This window comes from Natator depressus, chromosome 3 (assembly GCF_965152275.1).
Source record: "Natator depressus isolate rNatDep1 chromosome 3, rNatDep2.hap1, whole genome shotgun sequence".
NCBI lineage: Eukaryota > Metazoa > Chordata > Testudines > Cheloniidae > Natator > Natator depressus.
The window spans coordinates 203,891,554-203,911,812 of NC_134236.1; the positions used below are offsets into that span (position 1 = coordinate 203,891,554).

The 20,259-nt window shown below is 42.2% G+C and overlaps 1 protein-coding gene across 2 annotated transcripts in view; it reads left to right on the forward strand.

Annotated features, from left to right (window-relative positions):
- SLC24A3 (solute carrier family 24 member 3) overlaps positions 1–20,259 on the forward strand; it is a 331,008-nt gene that overhangs the window by 179,149 nt on the left and 131,600 nt on the right. For both annotated transcript variants that reach the window (XM_074949728.1, XM_074949730.1), the window contains exon 3: positions 13,345–13,421. In XM_074949728.1, the coding sequence (XP_074805829.1) occupies positions 13,345–13,421 (77 nt within the window). The remainder of the gene's footprint in view (positions 1–13,344; positions 13,422–20,259) is intronic.

Sequence of the window (20,259 nt, forward strand, 5' to 3'; positions counted from 1 at the left end):
TGCAAATGACCGTCCTGTTAGCCTCTTGTTTGCTAACCCTGAAGGAAGCAGTTCTAGCTGAAAACTATGGGTCAGGTGTTCATTTGCTCTGAGGCCCCTTGTGACAGAGTGTGAGTAGCCTTGGGCTGACTTACCACTCTGGGCACTTGGTAAGCATCCCCCCATGGGGCAAATTAGAGAGATAATTGGTTAGGGATGGAATGATTAATCAGTTAACATGGTGGCTCAGCTCATTAAGTGAGGACAGCTAAGAGAGAGATAGGAAGGAGAAGAGGGGAGAGATGTAGGCTGGAGGGAAAGGCTAGAGAAACCCAGGATTGCGGAGAGGTGAGATCTCTTTTCCCCTCTCACCTTGTGCTTGGGAAGAATGTAAGAACCATGAGGTGTGGGGAACGTCTTCTGTTATATTTACAGTGTAAATAAGGCACTTGGTTTTGCATTTGCCATCAGTTCTGTGTGAGGACTGTTTGCAGTGCAGAATCCAGGGTGAGGGAGTCTGGCCCAGTGATACCCCTTGGTGCCAGTCTGGCCATGTAAATAAAGGGGCATATGTGTAAATGGGAATCTGGCTGTGTATATTGTTGTAATTGCACTGGCACTCATTTCTATTTTGAATCAGAATTAGCCACCAGTGCTATGAAAGACAATCAAGGGTTTCCATGGGCACTTGCTTGTTTTAAACCACTAGATTCAAACAATTCACTCACGTGGTCCGGCAAGGCACTGAGCGCACCAGAAAGGGACTGAGTGTGGGGCAGTCTCCACCTTGTATGATTGAGTCCTTATGCCAAAGTATGAAGTTGCAGTTCAGTTCAGAACCAGTCCTTCTAATGTATTAATAGAGCATCTGGAAGCTGCTGTACCACTTCTTTGCTCGCTTCACACAGCGCTAAGCTCTAGCTCAAACAGATGTTATGGGCTTGCCGCAGGAATGACAGGCTGGGTTAAGTTCTCTGGCCTGTGTTACGCAGGACGTCAGACTAGATGATTGTAATAGTCCCTTCTGGACTTTAATTCTAGGGGTCAAATGTAACCTCAGCATATGGCTGGGTATTCCACATCTTGTTCTAACCATTATTAGCTTTTAGGGGTTGGAGCTTTTAGTAAATTGATGCGCTTTCAAGAGCATTTATTCTGCACATCCAGAGTTTCCCCTTGAACATGATCCGTACTGAGCCCACATCCTTCTGTACCCTCACCATGCTGGGGAGCAATCAGAGCAACTGAGGTCTGAGAGCAGCTGGTACGACTGAAAGCATGTGTCTGAGCCCTGCCTGGGGCAGCTCCATTCTGTGACCTCCCACTGCTGAGTGGCTATTTGGAGAACTGAGTTCTGCGAGCAGCTGGTGCTATGCAGTCCCTGTGAGTTTGAACTGTATCAGCCTCTTCCCTTCTGTGACCTCACCCTGAGGATTGTGATCTGGGAAATGGAATTCCAAGAGCTAGCTCTTTTTGCTTTGATTTTTGGTAGGGCCTATAGCAATGTCAAGTTGATAAACCTGAGGTGCTATTAATTATTACTGTTACTGAAGAGACCTCGACCAGGTTCGGGCCCGTTTTGGAAGGTGCTGTATAAACAAATAGTAAATTTAATCACAGTATTTCCAGCCCCAAGTGAGTCAGGCTCCAAAAACCACAAGATTGGCTTAAAAATCATTAGATTTTTTGTAAAAAGCATACATTTGGGGTGCTTTTTATTTGCCTTTATGGTTCACCAGGGTGACATTTTCAATCTCTTCTCCACATCTGCCTCTTTAGGCACCTAAATACATTGACTTCAGCAGGAGATGAGTTAGCCAAATGCTGAGTGCTTTTGAACCCTTCCCCCCCCCGAATTTCCTGGCTCTGTGTGGTCTGGTTCTCATTTACACAAAGGGTTTGTCTACACTGCCCCGCAGTGTACTGCAGGGTGTGAATAGTATCATGCACCAAAGTGCTGTGCTGAAACTCTCTCATGTGGAACCACGTTCATGTGAACTAGGAACCTTTTGGTTTGCACCTGCAGCGGCCACACAGGGGAGTTACACTGCAGCACTTTGGTGCATGCTGCTATTTGGACCCCGTTGTCCGAACTGCTGGCCAGTGTAGACATAGCCTTAAACACCTTTTCCAGCTGTCTAGCAACGTAAAGTGTCCTTTTAACGAACGTAAGTGCAATTCACCTTAGCCCTGAAAATGCTGATAAAAAAATTCATCAACATTTTTTTGGAGTCTAGGTAATTGAAAATTGTATTTTTAATGAACAGTTTGGTAAAAATGTAGAATTCAGAATTTTTCAACCCTAATTCGTACCCATTTTAAGGGCCATCTGCTCTGCCATAATGGCTTGGAGGAGCCTTAGTGTAAATGACCATCAGGTCCTCATGTGTTTTAACTCAAAGCCCTAACAGGGTTTCCATCAGATTAAAATTCACGTCTGAACATTTTTTACCTATTATTGTAACATGAATCACATAAAGTGACACTAGAATCAGGATTGGAAGGGATCTTGAGAGGTCTTCTAGTCCATTCCCCTGCACTCATGGCAGGACTAAGTATTATCTAGACCATCCCTGACAGGTGTTTGCCTAACCTGCTCTTAAAAATCTCCAATGATGGAGATTCCACAACGTCCCTAGGCAAACCTCCCTATGGCTGAATGAGATTAGAGGGGAGAAATTCTTTGTTTATTTTTTAATTTGACAAGAACTTGGTGCATATTCAGCTTCCAAGTTCCCCCCGTCAGTTAAATGTCCCCAGTTTTTTTTCCCCATGGGTCCTTCTCCAGCAACAGGAGAGAGGGAAAAAAACCTTTGTATTGATAAAAGTAAAAGGTGGTTGAGAAACCACAAATATAAGTATGTGTAGTACCTGAAATTATTCATTTGTTCTAAGCTTTTTGGGGCAGGGACTGCCTTTTCATCATATGCAAGGTACAGCGCCTAGCCCATTGCGGTCCCAATCCCTGACTTGGGCCTTTAAGCACTACTGCAATACGGATAATAGACTTTTTGCTCCCTGATGGATTTAAAATTACACAAGCAAAGAGGTTAGTTTAGAAATACACTGAAGTCACTTTCTGGTTCCTGAGTCTTCCATCTTATCTGACTGCAGAGTTTTGTGTATAAAACATAGACTGGTGGGTCATCAACCCTAGTGTTTTATTCTCCCACCACTGGAGTCAATGTCAAAACTCCCATTGACTTAATCTGGGACAAGAGCAGGTCCCAGAGTAGTTAGCCTGCTGAGCAATGCAGTGAATTTTGTTTAAAACGCTATTGATCTAGTAGAGAATGTTATTCAAATCTTTGCAGTGACCTAATTTTTCATTTAGACAGAGATAGTGAAGGGAGGGTTGACCTGAGTTCATGTGTTTCTCAGATCTCAAGTGCATCTTTTTATATACTTCTCACACAGTCCCTAGAGCTGGTGGATTCCATTGTTTGTAATTAGACTTGACAGCTCTAAAAGTAACACTGCTAAGATCTTTTTATTTTTTTTAAGGCAGAAGTACCCTCTCAGTTACATGAAATCCTAATGTCATTCATCCCAGGATAACAAAGAGCCCTCTATAGTACAAATGTAGGAATAGGTACTAATTCCCTTCAGTAATGCAACTTCCTTATTCTGAATCCAAGGTTTCTATGGAAACCTCTACAGCTCACTTTGTCTTGGGAGCTGCACTTAAAAAAAAAAAAAAGTTTGGAGGGGAACCATCAAATAAATGGGGGGAAGGGTGGAGGGAGAAGAGAGGTTTCCAGGTTGGTGAGAGCGAATATTTTTGGTAACGTTCAAGTGACTGATGAAGTGTCATGTTCTTTGTGCATCTGTTCTCCATAGCAGTGTGCTAACCGCTATGAGGTAGCGCTCTCTGCTACTCTGAACAAAGAGGAGATTCTGTAATACTTTTCCGTTCAAAGGATTTTCACTTGTAATGCAGATGATTTTGTAAGGCAGTTAAAGCTTAGGAGAAGATAAGGAGGATTCTGATTTAATAAACGACATGCTGATTTTAAAAATGGCAAAAATTCATTCCAGCTACCCATTTTATTTTGACTGAAATATAACAGCTCCTTATCAAGCAAGGATAAAAATCTGCTCCTACGTGTCCTTTTGAACATTCTGATTAAAATTAACAGCTGCAGAATTAGTCCTGATCTCTTATGTTAGTGGATATCAATGTGCGTCTTATAAAATCAATAGCTGATGTTATAACGTGATAACCACCATGTTTGAGATCAAAATGATACCCATTGTCTCTACTGCTGCTCTGTAGCAGCTACTAATTAAATAGCGAATGTAAAACAACATCATTCCAATTTCATTTAGACCAGCTGAGGATCTGGCCCTTGATTATTTGTCCTTAACAAGTTAGTCCATAAAATGTCATCTGGCTAATTCAGATTCTACCACTTCTACTATCTAATAGCTCCTATGTTTACTTTTTTTTAATTGCTAATAAAATGTTGCTTACAACAGAGTGCACTTTAAAATTTGAACCGTTCAAGCAGCCAGTCCTCTCTGAGGACATCACCCTTTCATTATTCGCACCTTCAAAACAAAAGTGAATTGTAAACGTTTCAAAGCTGAAATTCATACATGCGCAGTAGTAACTTTTCAAACATAGGAACAATAGTAGTAATACTGCTAATACTGTACCTAATATCTACATAGAAAATCTTCATGGGAAAACTGATCCTGTATGGAAATCTTATTCTCCTGCAGAGTTTGTAAGCCAAGCGTCCTGCAGACACTGAAGGCCAGAATCTGTACAACTGGACAGAAACTCAGCAGGAATCATTTATTCTGTGGTTTCAGATTTATTTACAGGTTTTTCTGGTACAGTCAAAATAAAAGACTGGCAAAGTCTCTGACCACCTTCTCTCCATGAAGCTGCACAATCTGAAGATACTATAATAAACAAACTAAACGCCCATGCAGTTCAAACATGGCAGCTGTTGTCCGAGTAGCTTCCAGGTAGCTTCCTCCATTTCTTCAGGGAAAAGAGCTCCTTTTTTTGTAAGGCACTGCTCGTATCTGTGTTCCTCTGCACCTGATTCATCCCCACCAACATCCTCTAACAAAAAATGCAGTAGATAGCTTATAAAAATTTGAAATCTTTTGTAACTCCATGAATTCAGGTACAAACCGTTCAAAGCGCTTGCCTTCGGATTATGTCTTGAGAACCTAGTGAGAGACATCTTAGAAAAACCTTCGGTAGAGAGACATTGTACTAGAGAGGTGGGAGGTCTGAATTTGGATAGGATTAAATGTTTCTGTTATGCACAGAAGGAGTGAGGGCTGGGATTCTCCATCCCTTTCCAGTTGCTTGCAGCTTGCTCTATTTTTATGCTGTATTTTTTTTCTACCTGCCTTTACCTTAGTCAGTCTCCTTGAATGAGTACAGACGCTGGATAGGAGACTGAAGTTTTATCATCTCCATGTGTCAAAAACTGTCATGCTAAATTCTTTTATGCCTCTGTGTGCGTGCAAGTGGAGTGAGTAGATACTTGTGTGTTAGTGAATCATTATGTACATTCATAAAACCATACCTGTCATGTTTCCTTTGCAGTCCCTAGTAGTTGTGATTGATCGTGAAAATCTCTTGGAAGGAAGATGTGATGTGAACGTTTGCCTTTCACATAACAGCGCCGTAGCTGAGAAAAATTGAATCGTATAAGATAGTTTTCACTTCATTGCCCTTTATCTTTGCCTTCCGTGGTGTTTTTTTTTTTAAACTCTAGTATTAGTGCTGGAATCTGTTTAAATAGATTCTTAGACAGTAAATTCTTTGAGGCAGGCAGTGTGTCTTAGTATGTATTTGTACAGTGCTGAGCACAATGGGGGAGGGAGGGGAGATCTTGATTGGGGCATCTGGGTGCTACTGCAAAATAAAATAATAATAATAAAATACCCATTGCGTCATATACCTAAGGGTCACAGACATCAGTCCACATAAAAGGCCAAATTCTGCCATTTGAGGCATTCACATGGCTTCATTTGTGGCCCACAGAGTGGATGTAGACGAAGTGTACAACCAAGTGCTCTTTGTCCTCTGATTGCTGGAGACAGTGGGTGATAACTGGCATGATGTTTGCCTTTGCCGCAGATTGCTTTTAGTAAGGTCCTGTTGAATAACTATGTAATTGCACCAGATCTAGGTTACCCTTCAGACTGTGTGCGCTCATGGGCCTATCTTTGGCAATTATGGGTATATTGTAGCATGAGGCAACGAACAGTCCATGTTTGCTAGCTACTTCCCTGCTTTCATTCACCTGGTGTCTGGTGTGACAGAAAGACTCTCCTGTTTCACAGGGTTGGACTACCTGTACGATTTATTTGTCTTAGAATCTCTTTTCCTACACTATGGGCTTGTCTTCATTGCAACAGTCAGTACACACGAGGTATTCCACTCCAGCTAGCCTAGCTCCAGTGAGAGCAGAGCGATCACACTGCAAAACATCACCATAGGCTCGTCTTATTTGCAGGGTAGCTTATGCTATAACTTGAGTTTTGCCACAGCCCAACTCACAGCCACACACACAAATCTTTAGCTCCAGGTAAGTGGTGCTTTAAACTCCAGCAGTGAAGACAAGCCCATAGAGGACTCGGGGCAGGGCAGCATGGTCCTGGGGTGTATAATATACCTGAGCAGCCAACCTGTACTGCCACCTCTGCAGCTGTGGTGTCACGGCTATTGTTATGCAAGCTAGCTCGATCAAAACTAGGGGATGTCTATGCATGCTGCAGTCACACCTCTGATTGCAGTGAAGACGTACCCTCTCTGCTACTGCTGGCACTACCTCTTTCATGGAAAGACTAATATTAAGATCTCCTCTGTACTTTTTTACTGGCTCACACCTAGTTTGATGATAACTTTGGCAGGACTTATAAGAATGGCCATAGTGGGTCAGACCAATGGTTCATCTAGCCCAGTATCCTGTCTTCCGACAGTGGCCAGTGCCAGGTGCTTCAGAGGGAATGAACAGAAGAGGTTGTCAAACGATCCATCCCCTTTCGCCCATTCCCAGCTTCTGGCTTATGACACATTATAACATTTCATTTTTACACTCTCTGAAATGTGTTCTTAGCAATGCTAACCTGCTGTTTGGTCAGAAAAGTGACTATGTGAAAATGGCAGTTTTTCACCTGACAGCTCTGCTCCCTGTGTGTATTTAGTCCTCGTTGCTTACATTAATCACATTAAGATGTAGCTTTTTACTCCTCTTACACGGCAGAGGTAATCCAGCTATGGGAGAGTGAGCTGGATTTTTTTTTATGTAATCATCTACATAATTGTTAATTAAATTCCAGCTGTAGAACTTTATTAAGGATAAAGATGTAAAAGCCAAGAAGAACATGCTTGATTTTTGGGCTCCTGGTTGAATGTGTAGGGCTGCTGGTTAGCAAAAATGACAGCTTTTTATTTGTTAGCTGAGCAAACTCAATCGGGAGTTATTGAGCAATACGACACTGTAGCAAAGCGATGACTCACCGGTGCGGCACCTCCTGCTGGTCATCCAGGGAATTAGCTCTCCAGCACATGGAGCGCCTTCTGCAGGCCAGTGTCTTACCTGTCACTGGTCCCGTGTCCCTCCTGGACCCCGGTGCCCTTTACCTTGGGATTCTGCCCCAGCAGTACCCCTTCGCTCTGGGTCTCCCCTCCCAGGGGAACCCCCAACCCTCTAAACCCACCTTGCCTCAGTGGCTACTGCTGGTCATCATCTAACCCCTGCTCACTGGGGCAGACTGCAGTGTAATGGCCATTCATCATTGGCAAGGAGGTTGGACCAGCTGCCTCTGCCTAACCCCGAGCTGCACCTCTGCAACCCCATTACCTGTTCTGGCTTTTCGCAAGGCCTGCAGGCTGGGGGTTTTCCAGGCTGGAGCTCCCCAGCTCCTCTGGCCTTCCCCCAGCCCTACTCCACTCTAGGTACCCTGCTCAGCTCCCAGGCAGCCAGGTCCTTCTCTCTCAGAAGCTAGAGAGAGACTCTGCCTGAGCACCTGGCTCACAGTGCTTATATAGGGCCAGCTGTGGCCTGATTGGGGCGTGGCCCCAGCTCTGGCTGTTTCCCCACTCAGCCTATGCCTTTCTCTCAGCTCCGGCCCTCTCCACGGGCTGGCTTTTAACCCCTTCTGAGCCGGAGCGGGGTGACTGCCCTGCTACAGACACATTTGGAAGGCCATTTCTACAATTGCTTTTCAGCGTATAACTCAAAGCTATTCCGGCAACCTAACTGGCTGACAATCTTTAAATGCTTTTTAATCCAATTAACACATGTAGCGTTAACACAGCATTTCATTAAATGAAAGTAATTTGCCTTTATTTGACTAACAAAACCACATTTGCAATACTAATCATCACATTATCCATCTCTAGATGGTGGTAGTAATTGTCTGCTCACCTTGGAAATACATTGGCTAATCTTGCAAAATACCTTATTTGCCAACAGCAAATCGAATGATCAAAGCAAGTGAGAGGTGTGGGTTTGGTTTTGTCTTGTTTGCACTCTACTTTGTCGATAGTTTTCCATGACACTTGTTATGTTATTGGAGAGAATCAGTAAGTCTGTATTATACTGTAATAAAGTCTGGACTTGCATCCGGGGATGGTAGAGGTGAACTGCAAACCACTGATATATGTACATTCAGTACGCTGGGCCTGATCCTCCCCTCCTGCTGTAAAGAAGGAGAGAAGCGAAAGCAGGTGCAACATGGATGTAGGTGAGGAAGCAGTGGCTCCACTCCATTGGCTGCATGCTTGTGACCGAGGTAGCTACAAGACAATCTAACCCTCTTTCAATTGTGTTCCAATTGGTGTTGTTAGTGCCCGCAACACAAGCATCTGATTGGCCAAAACGCATTAATATTGAACAGATTTTAATCTATTTATTTTCAGTTTCAATATTAAGGATACAGATTCCTAAAGAATCCACAACCCAAAGCAGTCTGACAGAGCAAAGAGATGAGGGGCCAAATTCTCATCTCAGTTACGTTGCTGTAAACCCTCTGTTTTCAATGAAGTTACTCTAGGTTTACATCAACAGTAACTGAAATCAGAAACTGGACCTGTGTTTTCTCGTGATGGACTGTTGCCCTGAGTTAAAATGCATCTGATTTGGTTTTTCTTTCCGTCATACTATTTGAAATAATTATGTCTCTGTATGAAGTTTCTTCATGGTTCACTACTACCGACAGATGCTCTCTTCTAAGCTAATTAGGCCATGGAGTTTGCCTGAGTCCTACAGCATTACTGCAGAGTAAACATTTATATTCTTCATTCAGAGCAATAATAACTTAGCTTTTCCCTGGCAGCAGACTCAAAGGCAATTATTTGAAATGAATACAGAACTTCCAGTGGAATCTTCTCTCATACAGGCAAATACATCTAAATATAGAGCAGCTGTTATCTCTGCAGAGTGTGTTTAAGGGACTCTGCAAATGGGGCTTGGTTTTGAAAGACACACCAACCCCACACAAACTAGTATGCAAGCTTTGATTAGGAACAGTAAGAACAGGAGCTGGAACTCTTACCAGTAATATTGGCCCTGGATGTAGCAACCTGAAACAGGACTTATTTCCAGCAATTTATTTATGCACTGGAATGCTACTGAAGTGAAGATATGAGCAGCTGGTGGCGTCTTAGCCATTAAAAAGAGGGCACACATGTTCAAATGTGATTTGCTTTCAATGGTTAGCTCTTTAGGAAGTGTGTCCAAGTGAACAGAGCACTGGACTGGGGCTCGGAAGACCTGGGTTCTATTCACAGCTCTGCCACTGGCCTGCTGGTTGACCTTGGTCAAGGCATTTACCTCTTTGTGCCTCAGTTTCCCCATCTGTAAAATGGGGATAATGATACTGCTCTCCTTTGTAAAGCACTTTGAGCTCTATGGATAAAAAGTGCCGTATAAGAGCTAGGTATTACTTGTGATTACAAAAATGAAAGAAATAATAATATTTACTCCTCATAATACTTCCAAGTGTCAGTTAGTGTTAAGTGCATTTGCCCTTTTCCTGAGGAGTAGCATAGCAGTCACCAGCACATGTGACATACTTACTTGATGAATAATGTAGTGTTGGCACCATGCAACCTCCAGGCTGCTATTCTCCAGCTCTGTGTTTCATATTATGGCCATGGGGGGTGAGGTTGTAGTGACAATAAGTGTGTGTGTGTGTTACAGGCCTCCCTCTGTGCCTGATTGACAGAGGGTATGAGTCTGTTACTGCCCTCCAGCTAGAGAGCCTCTGCTCTTTACCTCAAGTTCTAAAGCAGTGGTTCCCAAACTGGGGTTTGTGAACCCCCGCGGGTTTGTGAAATGCTACAGGGGGTTCTCGGGGAAAAATTCCCTAATGGCGGACGGAGCTGTCCCTAGGGACCCCGGGCAGCACGGGGCCAGCAGCCCGGAGCCCTGGACTTCCAAGAGCTAAGCAGATCAAACAAGCATATCTATCACACTGAGGAGATTTAAACTTCAAGACTCCTTTTACGAAATGGAAAGGGAGGTGGAAATTTTTTGCTGTTTTTAAAATTAAATAGGCAGCTAGTATTGTTTTTAAAATTATTATGAAGAATAAGTTTAAGCTTTGTTGTAACGTGGATTGTTTGCCTGGACTGCTCAAGACTTGAATGCTTGGTTAGGAGGAACTCTTTGAGCTGGCTTCTTAAATACCTTCATGCTGTCTCACATCTGATGCTCCTTGATGAAACATAGGAGCCTTGTCTTATAACAGGCTTATTCAAAGTGATACAAGCTACGAAAGTGAGATCTTGGAAGAGTGTTGCCGTTTTCATAATGTAATAAAAACACTGTAATGATAAATAATAATTAATAATAAATAGTGTGTAATAAGCATGTCATAAAAACAAATTTTATATTTCCAAGATCATTGTTTTTATAATTTATACTCAGGTAAAGGAGAAAATCCCTGGAAATATTCATTTTTAGGACGGGGTTCACGAGACTTGACATTTTAGTGAAAGAGGTTCACAGGTTGTTAAAGTTTGGGAACCACTGCTCTAGAGGGATCCTCGTGCGTTGTGATCCTTCATTCAGCGTTCTTTGCTATTTTTCAGCATAGTTTGCTCTGAGAACTAACAAAGTTCCTTGTAGAGCTAGTGTCATACAGAAAGAGTCTTGCTCACCCTGGGGACATGGAGAAATGTTTTAGGTAAAAAGGAATTTGGTTCTGATCCACAAATAATAAATTCAGGGCAAAGTTCAGAGGTGAGATGAAGGGTGTCTGCAGTGACATAATTGACACCTTTTTCGTGCCTTCTCAACATGTAAATTACACCATCCGACACATTTTAGATCATCCTCCATTTATCTAGAGCTAGTCAAAAATCAGAATTTTTCTCCCATGGAAAAGGTCAATATTTTGACATTTATTTTCACTCTGAATCAGGATGAAAAGTCAAAATTTTTCATGGAACAGAAACTTCTGAAAAATGTTGGCCTGGAAATGTTGAAGCATTTTGTTTCAACTTGGTTCCACAATAATCTTTATCCCCCAGAGCTGCCATGGTGTCTCATGGTGGAGTTGAAAGGATCTGATTTTTATTGGTAAATGTTGGCAAATGTCAATTTCATCATATATACACAATCCCACAAAATATTTCCATCAATGATGACTGAAATTTAACGATAGACAAAGTAAGAAAAGTTCTGCTTGAGAACTTACTAGAGTCAAAATCCAGTGATTTAGGCTTATTACAAATGGACTAGTGAATGAATAGTGAAAACAGGTATGATTTGTTGATTTAAAGGTACTTACTTTTATTATTGTGACATGATGTTGACAATTTGTGTTTTAATGGTTTATAAAGCTTTAACTTTTTGAATCTCAACGTCAACTGTCATTAAATAATTCTGACCCACTGTCCCCAATTTCGCACAACTATGAAAATTCAAATCACTATAATTCTAAAAAAACGCTTAAAACCTATAATTTTGCTCAACTGTGAACATTTACATTGATAAAAAAATAAAAAAATCCTTAAAATAAACATCAGTATTATCCATTGAAATTATTAGTAAAAAAAACAACCAAATTCTGCCAAGTCTATTAATGGGAATTGTAGTTCAAGTACCTCATGCCACATTCTTCTCACTGGGCCATACCGCTTTTCCCATGATACATCATGGTTATGTGAGTCCCATCATGCATCACTTTGGTTCAACCAGAGGAGAGACCTATGCGAGCTTGGGCGAGGCACTTTGGCCCAGATCCACAAAGGTATTTAGGCCTCCAGCTCCAAGGGGCTAAGTACACTAAGTGAACTAAGTACAATTGCTAGATATGAAAAACAAACATGACCTCAGGAAAATGTCCTTTCTGCCAGAAGAACTAGTTCGAAAGTATATAGGCAGGTACATGTGCAGATCTTTTATTGCTCCAGAGGAAGATGGGGCCAAGCAGCCTTCTGTTCATCAGGACGCCCCATGGGATGATGCTATAGTTTATAGTGCTGTAAGTGCTCTCCTACCATTGGAGCTGTGACATCTCCCCCACCCAGCAGAATGCACAGGTGACGGTTTCTGTCACTCATGGAGTGGAAACTGCCTCTATGATAGCTGTGAGTGTCCACTTTGAAAATGATTGCTTCATGCTTGGTTTGAATTGTTGTCGCCGATCCTGTGTTCAGATCGGATGGATGGTGTTTTCTGAGGGTGCAGATTACCATCTACATTTATTTCACTGGGGATCAAGTATCCACACCCCAATCACATCGTTAATGCCTTGTCTGCATACAGCTTTGTATTCTGTTTATTCCCCTATCCAGACCAAAATGGTGGCAGGAGAGGTCTGACTCTGAGACAAGACCCAGCTATTCCTAATCATGATGCGTTTATTCCAGGAGTGTATTATGCTGAGAAGCTCATGGCAATAAATCATTTTGACTTTAAACATTTCTAGCACCTGCCATTCTTCTCCTCCTCCCATTCTGAGGGTTTTCCCTTTTCAAATACAAAATGTTGTGTAAAAAATGCTTTGTGATCGGTATTACTGCACATCTGCTTAATCCAGAATAGAACATTTTCCTCTTTAACATTTTATGGAATATGATGCTGTGCTTAGAATTTGTTCAGTATCTCTGAGGCATCTTCGTGAGATATAATGTTATGGTTGCTATGGCTCTGAATTACACAGTAAATATACCCATTTCTATAAATGGCCAGAGGACAGATTAAGCAAACACACATATCATAAAGCAGTAGCAAAAACCCATGGCATGGGATCCCATATTCATGTCTGTTGCAAGATTATCAACCTACAGAAGGACTCAGCTGTTTTTATTACCTTACTTTACCATATATTGCATCTTTCCAATACCTTAAGTGTTTCTTTTTTCTCCTTTCCCAGCTCTCCATGAATTCCCCAGCGACATTTTTACTAATGAGGATAGAAAACATGGAGCTGTAGTCCTGCATGTCCTCTGTGTAAGTGTTTTGACTTCATTTGCACTTTTTTTTTAAACTGGAAGTAAAATATTATCAGACAAGCTGATGTAATTTCTTATTCATCTGGTTTTCTGTTGTTGCGGTTTCTTCCCGTGGATACATGCATATGCATAGAATTCCCAAGAGCCATTCACAACCTCGTTTGAGAATGGCGAGTTACAAATAATTTTGATTCTTTAATATTGCATCTTTTCCTTTATATATGTTATTATGCTTTTAAAGGCCCCGATCCAGCATGAAAGCACATGCTTAAATTTGCACAAGAATAATCTCATTTAAAATCAATGGGACTATTCACGTGCTTAAAGTTAAACATTTTATGTGGAAATCCTTGGGAGACAAGAACTATACAGCTTCAGGATCCCACTTTTACAGGCTGCTTTTTGGCTTGGATCTGCCTTTAATGTTCTCTGCCCACTTGCCATCTTTTTGACTTTTTTAAAATGAAAAATCAGTTAACGGGTTACAGTCTTCCATGAGAAACAAACAAGTAGAAGTGGTTTCAAGAGAAGGTACAATTGTAAGGCTGAAATGCCAGGCAAGCTGGAGGAAATCTGATCACACAATGTTAAATCTCTTAGCTTTTCATGGCAGGGACCATGCCTGTGCAGCAGATAGCACAATATGCCGCCGAATCTCGGCCTGTGTGTGGTACATCATGTGAGCAGGGCCTGGCCCAGAATTCAAACTGCTGTGGGCCTGAGGTGCTCAGAATGAGCATCCTTTGAGCAGAGGAAGTCTGTAAGCAACTGTTAAGTGTGTGGTACAGGTCCCCCTCGGTGCCAGATCCCCAGAGGATATAAATCTGTTACCGGCCCACCTGGAAAGCCTGCACTTAAGCAATAGTAGCAGCTTATGCTTTCAGCTCTGAAGTTCCCTGGTTCAATCCAGGGTGTATCACCCAAGATGGTGGTGGCCATTACATCAGGTGATGCCTCACTAATTGCAATGTCACTGCCAGGCCTCTATAACTTTATCTTTTAGAAGGAATTTGATGTATTTTTTGTAGTATTTTGAGGGACTCGGGTACTTCAGAGATGAGCACCATAGAAGTATCTATAAATAACAACAAATAAATGTAGTGCCCCACATTCTGAGGCATCATAAATACAATATTTTCTCTCCAGTACTGCTGAAAGCATTGCAAAGTCAGAGTCAAGCCTGAAAAAGCATGAGATGCTTAAAATGCTTAAAATAAACATAGATATTATCCATCGAAATTATTATTAAAAAAAACAACCAAATTCTGCCATGTCTATTGGGATGGGATGTCTACCCCACACAGGCCCTGAAAGGGAAATGAGGGCCTCAGGGGCCAATTATGTTATCTTGTTGCACCCAGAGAATGGACCAGGCTTAATCAGAGCTGAAGCCCAGCTCAGGAGGAGCTGGGGAGTGATTATAGAGGCAGGAAGTTTAGCGCGGAAGAGGGCTTCAGGGAGAGAGTCTGGAGTCACTCTGGGATTAGAGAGGAGGAAGTCCAGAGGGAGAGCGACCTCTGGATCCTCCCGTGAGTAGATGAGGCTGGCAGGTAGCCAGGAGTTACATAGAACAGCGTCTTCAGTGGGGAGCTCTGGCAAAAGGGCAGGAACTGGAGTCCCAGGGAAGGAGCCCTGAGAGGCATTTAATTGAGAGGGATGTAAGATCAGGCTGGGTGTTTGCTAGGGGAATCCAGGAGAAGGGCCTGAGAGAAGGGAGGACTCAGAGTGGTTGTGGGGAGTAGGCCTCAGAAAGGCTGCACAGGAAGAGCCCCAAGGAAGCAGCCACAAGGGCTTGGACTAAGCAGATCTTAGCTGCTGGGTTTAGGGTCCCTAGGCTGGAACACAGTGTAGCAGGAGGGCCCGACTTCCCCAACCAGCCACTGGTATGGTGACATGAGGCTGCGGAAGGGACAGGGACAACAAAGAGCCCTGAGAAAAAGGAGTGAGGCCCACGGTGTCCAGAGTCAAGGCCAAAGGTGTGATACAGGATCTTGGGCTAAAAGAGTGGACTAAATCTCCTGGCCGGAGGGCTGAGTCACAGGAAGAGACAGCCACTGGAGGACCAGCGTGGCTGTCAGCAGGAGGCACTAGATGGAGCGAAAGCTACTGTGCCACACCTGGCCACAAGAAGGTGCTCCCCAGAAGTGAGTCCATTCCTTACCAACACATTTTGGATTTTTTTTTATTTGCCTTCTGGTTTTGGAGCCTTTGGGTTCTAGTTTTCAAGCTCTTGCCCACAACCATGAGGGCTAGAAATTGTTTTTAAATGAAAGCTGAGTGTCTTGTATAATCACATGACTCCAAGAGCTGGGGCTTTAAGAAAAATGCCTAATATTATCAGACTCAGGATACAATCTTGAAAGTTGGCAACACTGTCTCTCAAATACTTTTAGTAAGAAAGAGCATGTGCCATAATTTGCAAGACTGGGATATCTGAAAATTGTCACAGAAGCACAGCTATCATGGGAGATCCCCTGTAATCACAATTGAAAGCCCAGATTTCACAAAGTACTTAAGCACGTGCCTAGTTTTAACAAGTGAATAGTCCCATTGTAGTCAGTGGAATTGCTCATGTACTTAAAATTAGACGTGCTTAAATGCCTTTTTTTATTGGTGCTTTGAAATACTAAAGTAGTAATTATTGTACTCCAGGAACTGGGTAAAAATAATGAGTGTTTTGAAACTGGAATTGTGTGACGTAAATTCTGGTCTGCCAATCCATTATTCTATGCTTACAGGACCTTATGCTCAACAGCTTCTGTAATCTCAAAGAAATGGAAGTGCACTTCTCCCTCCAGAGCCTCTTATTAACTTCTGTACTGTAGATGAAAGACAATTCTTTTCCTTTTAATGTCTTTATAATTGATATAGAAGTGCCAAATCGTCTCTACTTCTCATGGGTGAGAGGCATTTTCAAACAGCCAAGAAAATACCTGCTTCTGATGAATATTTAAAAACATTTTATATCTTTAGTCGGCTTAAATGAACAGTCACTCTTAGAAATGTGTGATTCATGATTTCCTTTCCCTTTCAAATTACAATGTATCACATCCTATCACAAACACTGCGTTATGATTTTTTTAGGAGCTAAGTGACTCCAATTATAAATTTGTTATATAGCGTCAGTGTTGGAAAGCTGAATATTTCCAAGGATCGGTGGCAAAATATTTGATTATAGGATGTTCTGGAGTGTGTATCCTAAACCAGGGTTAGAGAAAGAGCTCATTTAGTGGCTTAGATCACAATTTTTACACCTGGGTGCCCAAAGAAAGGTGCTTAAATAAGTGATCAGATTTTCAAAGGTGCTGAGTACCCAGTTGTTCCCATTGATTCCATAATGATTTTTGAGTGCTAAGTCCTTCTGATCATCAAGCCATTTATTTTAATGCGCCTACATGTGGATTTAGGAGTCTAATTTGAGGCATTCGGTTTGAATGTATCTACTCTTTGAGAAGCCTGGGTTTTTTTTAGAGTATTTTGGTCATGTGCAAATATTCTAGGAAAAGAAATAGATGATCAAAAAAATCCCACTTCTCGGGAAGTTTTGCATGTGCCAGAGCAGGAAACAAAATCGTGATGTCTGAGGAGGCCTACATCTTAACTCTCACGCAACAATAGCTCTCCAACAGATGGCACCAACTCTTTGTACTAGGGACAAATGTAAAATCAGGCTGATCCTGCTTGCTTTTGTAACATGCTTTGAGATCTGCCAACACCTCTGTAAGCAGGTGTAACCGAGGGCTAGACCGGTGCAATGTCTTTGCTGGGAGTCAGTGCGGCCTTGCATGGTAGGGATTGGCTGTGGAACCCAAACTCTGGGTTTGAATCTTAGGCCTGACTCTTAACTCGCAGTGATGTTTTTAATTCTGCTTACCATTATTTGGTGGCACAGTGGACTGTGCTATGCATGCTGGTGCCCTAGCTATGTAGGATGGGCTTTCCAAACTCCCCCAGTCCTAATTCTTCTCCATTGAAGTCCATTGTGGTTTTATCACTGACTTCAATGGGATCATACTTGGCTGAAACTGAGCACTTCGGGAACTTTCACCCATAGTGAGTGTGCACATCTTGTGAGGTGGAATGAGGTGAGGCTGTCGAGTATCCCTGTACTCTGTCACTGTGCGCAGTACACGATCTACTAAGAATTGAGGGAAATGGGTCATCTAGGGCCAGTCCCCTGCGCTGAGGCAGGGCTAAATATGATCTAGACCATCCCTGACAGGTGTTTGTCTAACTTGCTCTTAAAGACCTCCAGTGACTGAGATTCCACAACCTCCCTAGGTAATTTGTTCCAGTGCTAAAACACCCTGACAGTTAGAAAGCTTTTCCTAGTATCTAACCTAAATCTCTCTTGCTGCAATACCATACCGTGCCACCCTTACTTCTGTACTGCTGCTGGCAGCGGTGCTGGCTTCAGAACTGGGCGACCGGAGAGCAGCAGCTGCTGGCCAGGAGCCCAGAGGTGCTAGGGCTGTGAACTGCCAACTGGAGGTGCCAGGTTTCACCCCAGCAAGCCCCGGCACAAATTAAGCACTGTAGGCACCTAGTGGGATTTTCATAAGCACCCAGGCACCTTTAGGTGCTTAAATACCTTTGTAAAACTGGCCCTTAGTTACTGTGTCTTGAGTGATATGCAACTTTGCTTTGTCTGAGTATTTTGTCAACCCTTCTTTTTTTATTACCTTCTTTAATCGCTGACTGTAAATTAACCCCTGAACTGTAGAAATGACTTTAGTGGAAGCCATTCACTTCGCCCTAGGACAAAATATGAACCTGTGTATGTGTGATGTTCCACAATAAATTCCTATACTGTTCACATTTCTAAGGTCTTAATCAAAGAAAAAAGATATTTTAAAAAGCGAGCTAGCCCCAGAAATTGCTTCATACTGAATCCATTGTAACAGTGAGATAGTAAAATCATTATTTTCCATCTCTGTGCAACAGAACACATTTGCTCAGGCTGCTTAAAGAAAAGAAGAGAGAACTATATTTTTGATTTATTAATTACATTGAACTCACATAAAGTGTTCTGGATACAAGGCACTGGATAAATCATGAGACAGGTTCTTTTCCAATCTACCCATGATTTGGGCTTCATATTTTCTGCTCCTAGGACAGCTTCATATTTTATAACCTTCTATATTATTTTTGAATAAATAAAATGCAACTGAACATAAATCAAAACAAATTATGTTCATTGTTTCTTGCAGGCCTAAAATTCAAGGTATAGCAACTATATCAGATTCAACTATAGCAAATATTCAAAACAGGTATACTTGACTCTGATATAACAATATTTAAGAATCTGCTATCCCAATAAGGGATTATTTGGTTTTTTCTCTATAGTGACACATGCAAAGTGGTGAAGCAGATGTCTTACTCTACTGGGGTACTGTCATTCCATGTAATAGTTTTATTTATTTTAAAAAATTAGTATTTTGTGGAGGGGAATGATATTGTTAAATTATGGAAGAAATTAACCCCCAGAAAGAATGCACGTCACACCATGTCGAAACAGCACTCTTTTCATCAGCGAGGCATGGTTTTAACAGTTTAATATTTTAACATTTTTAATAATATGTTGATTAATACTTAGTTGCCAATACGTGCAGGCCTTAGGTCATATTTTGCTTTTATTCTGCATAATGAATGTGTTTATACATAACAAGGAACATATAATAAACAGTCAAAACAGAGTATTCTGTTTTGTCTTTTAGTGTAAATGTTCAGCCCAGACCACAAGATTTTAACATTCGAGACTTGTAGTCATCCTTCCACAGTACTATCTCTAAAGGCAGTGACTAGAAGGTGGTCAGTGGCAGTTAACTTTTGCCCCGCATCAGTGTGCTGACTGGTGTTTGGCAACTCTGCTAAGAAGTGTTAACTGACAGTGGATTTCTTGTGCGCTGCTAGATACAAAGAGGAGACTGTGTTTACTTTCAGCTTATGATGGCAAAGGAAGAGTTTAATATTAGCCATTATTGTCCGGGGCTGCAATATAGCTCCCTTTCCAATGTCCTTGAAAACATCTTTAAGAAGTTGTGTTCCACTCTCAGCAACCAGCTCCCTTGTCACTTTCTGTACTTCATGCATGTCGACATCCCGACCTGTCACGTGTAGACTCCAAACCCATGCAAGCCTGCAAGCAGGATTGTTGAAATCTGGAGGAAACCAGGGAACTCCCTGTGTAGAACTTCTTCATTTGCTACCCCAATAGCAGACCTTGGACAAGAATTTGGGACGGGCTCTCCTCTTCCTTGTGTTATGAGCTGAAAACCCATTTCCATGCGGTTTTCCCAGCTGTCTTTACTCATTTAAGGATTCGTAATCCTTGCACAACTGACATTTACCCAAACAAGATTCTGAGCAACATTAAAGTTGTGCATCTGAACTGACTGTATCACTGAAACTTCTGCAGCTCTGTCTAGTTAGGAACATAGGAACTGCCAGAGTGCATCAGAACCATGCTCCAACTCATCAAATGTCCTGTCTCTGTCAGTGGCCACCCCCACATGCCTCCAAAGAAGGTGTAAGAACCCCTCAGCAGGCAGATGTGGGCTAATCTACCCCCCACCCCAGCCTCATCCTGATCTCCAATAGTTAGAGATTGGCTTAAGCTCTGAAGTTTAGTTATCACTTAAAGTGGCAGTGGCAGGTTGCATGATACTGACCACAGTGTACATCTGAGTTGGTGGTCTGTGCTGTGGATCTGAATTGTATAAGTGAAGGGACCAGGTTGGCTCATGAGGGGTGTGTGCTTACTTCCTACACAGGGCTTGCTGTGAAACCAGACTTACTTACAGAATTCCTAAAGACAGCATTTTTACACATGAGGG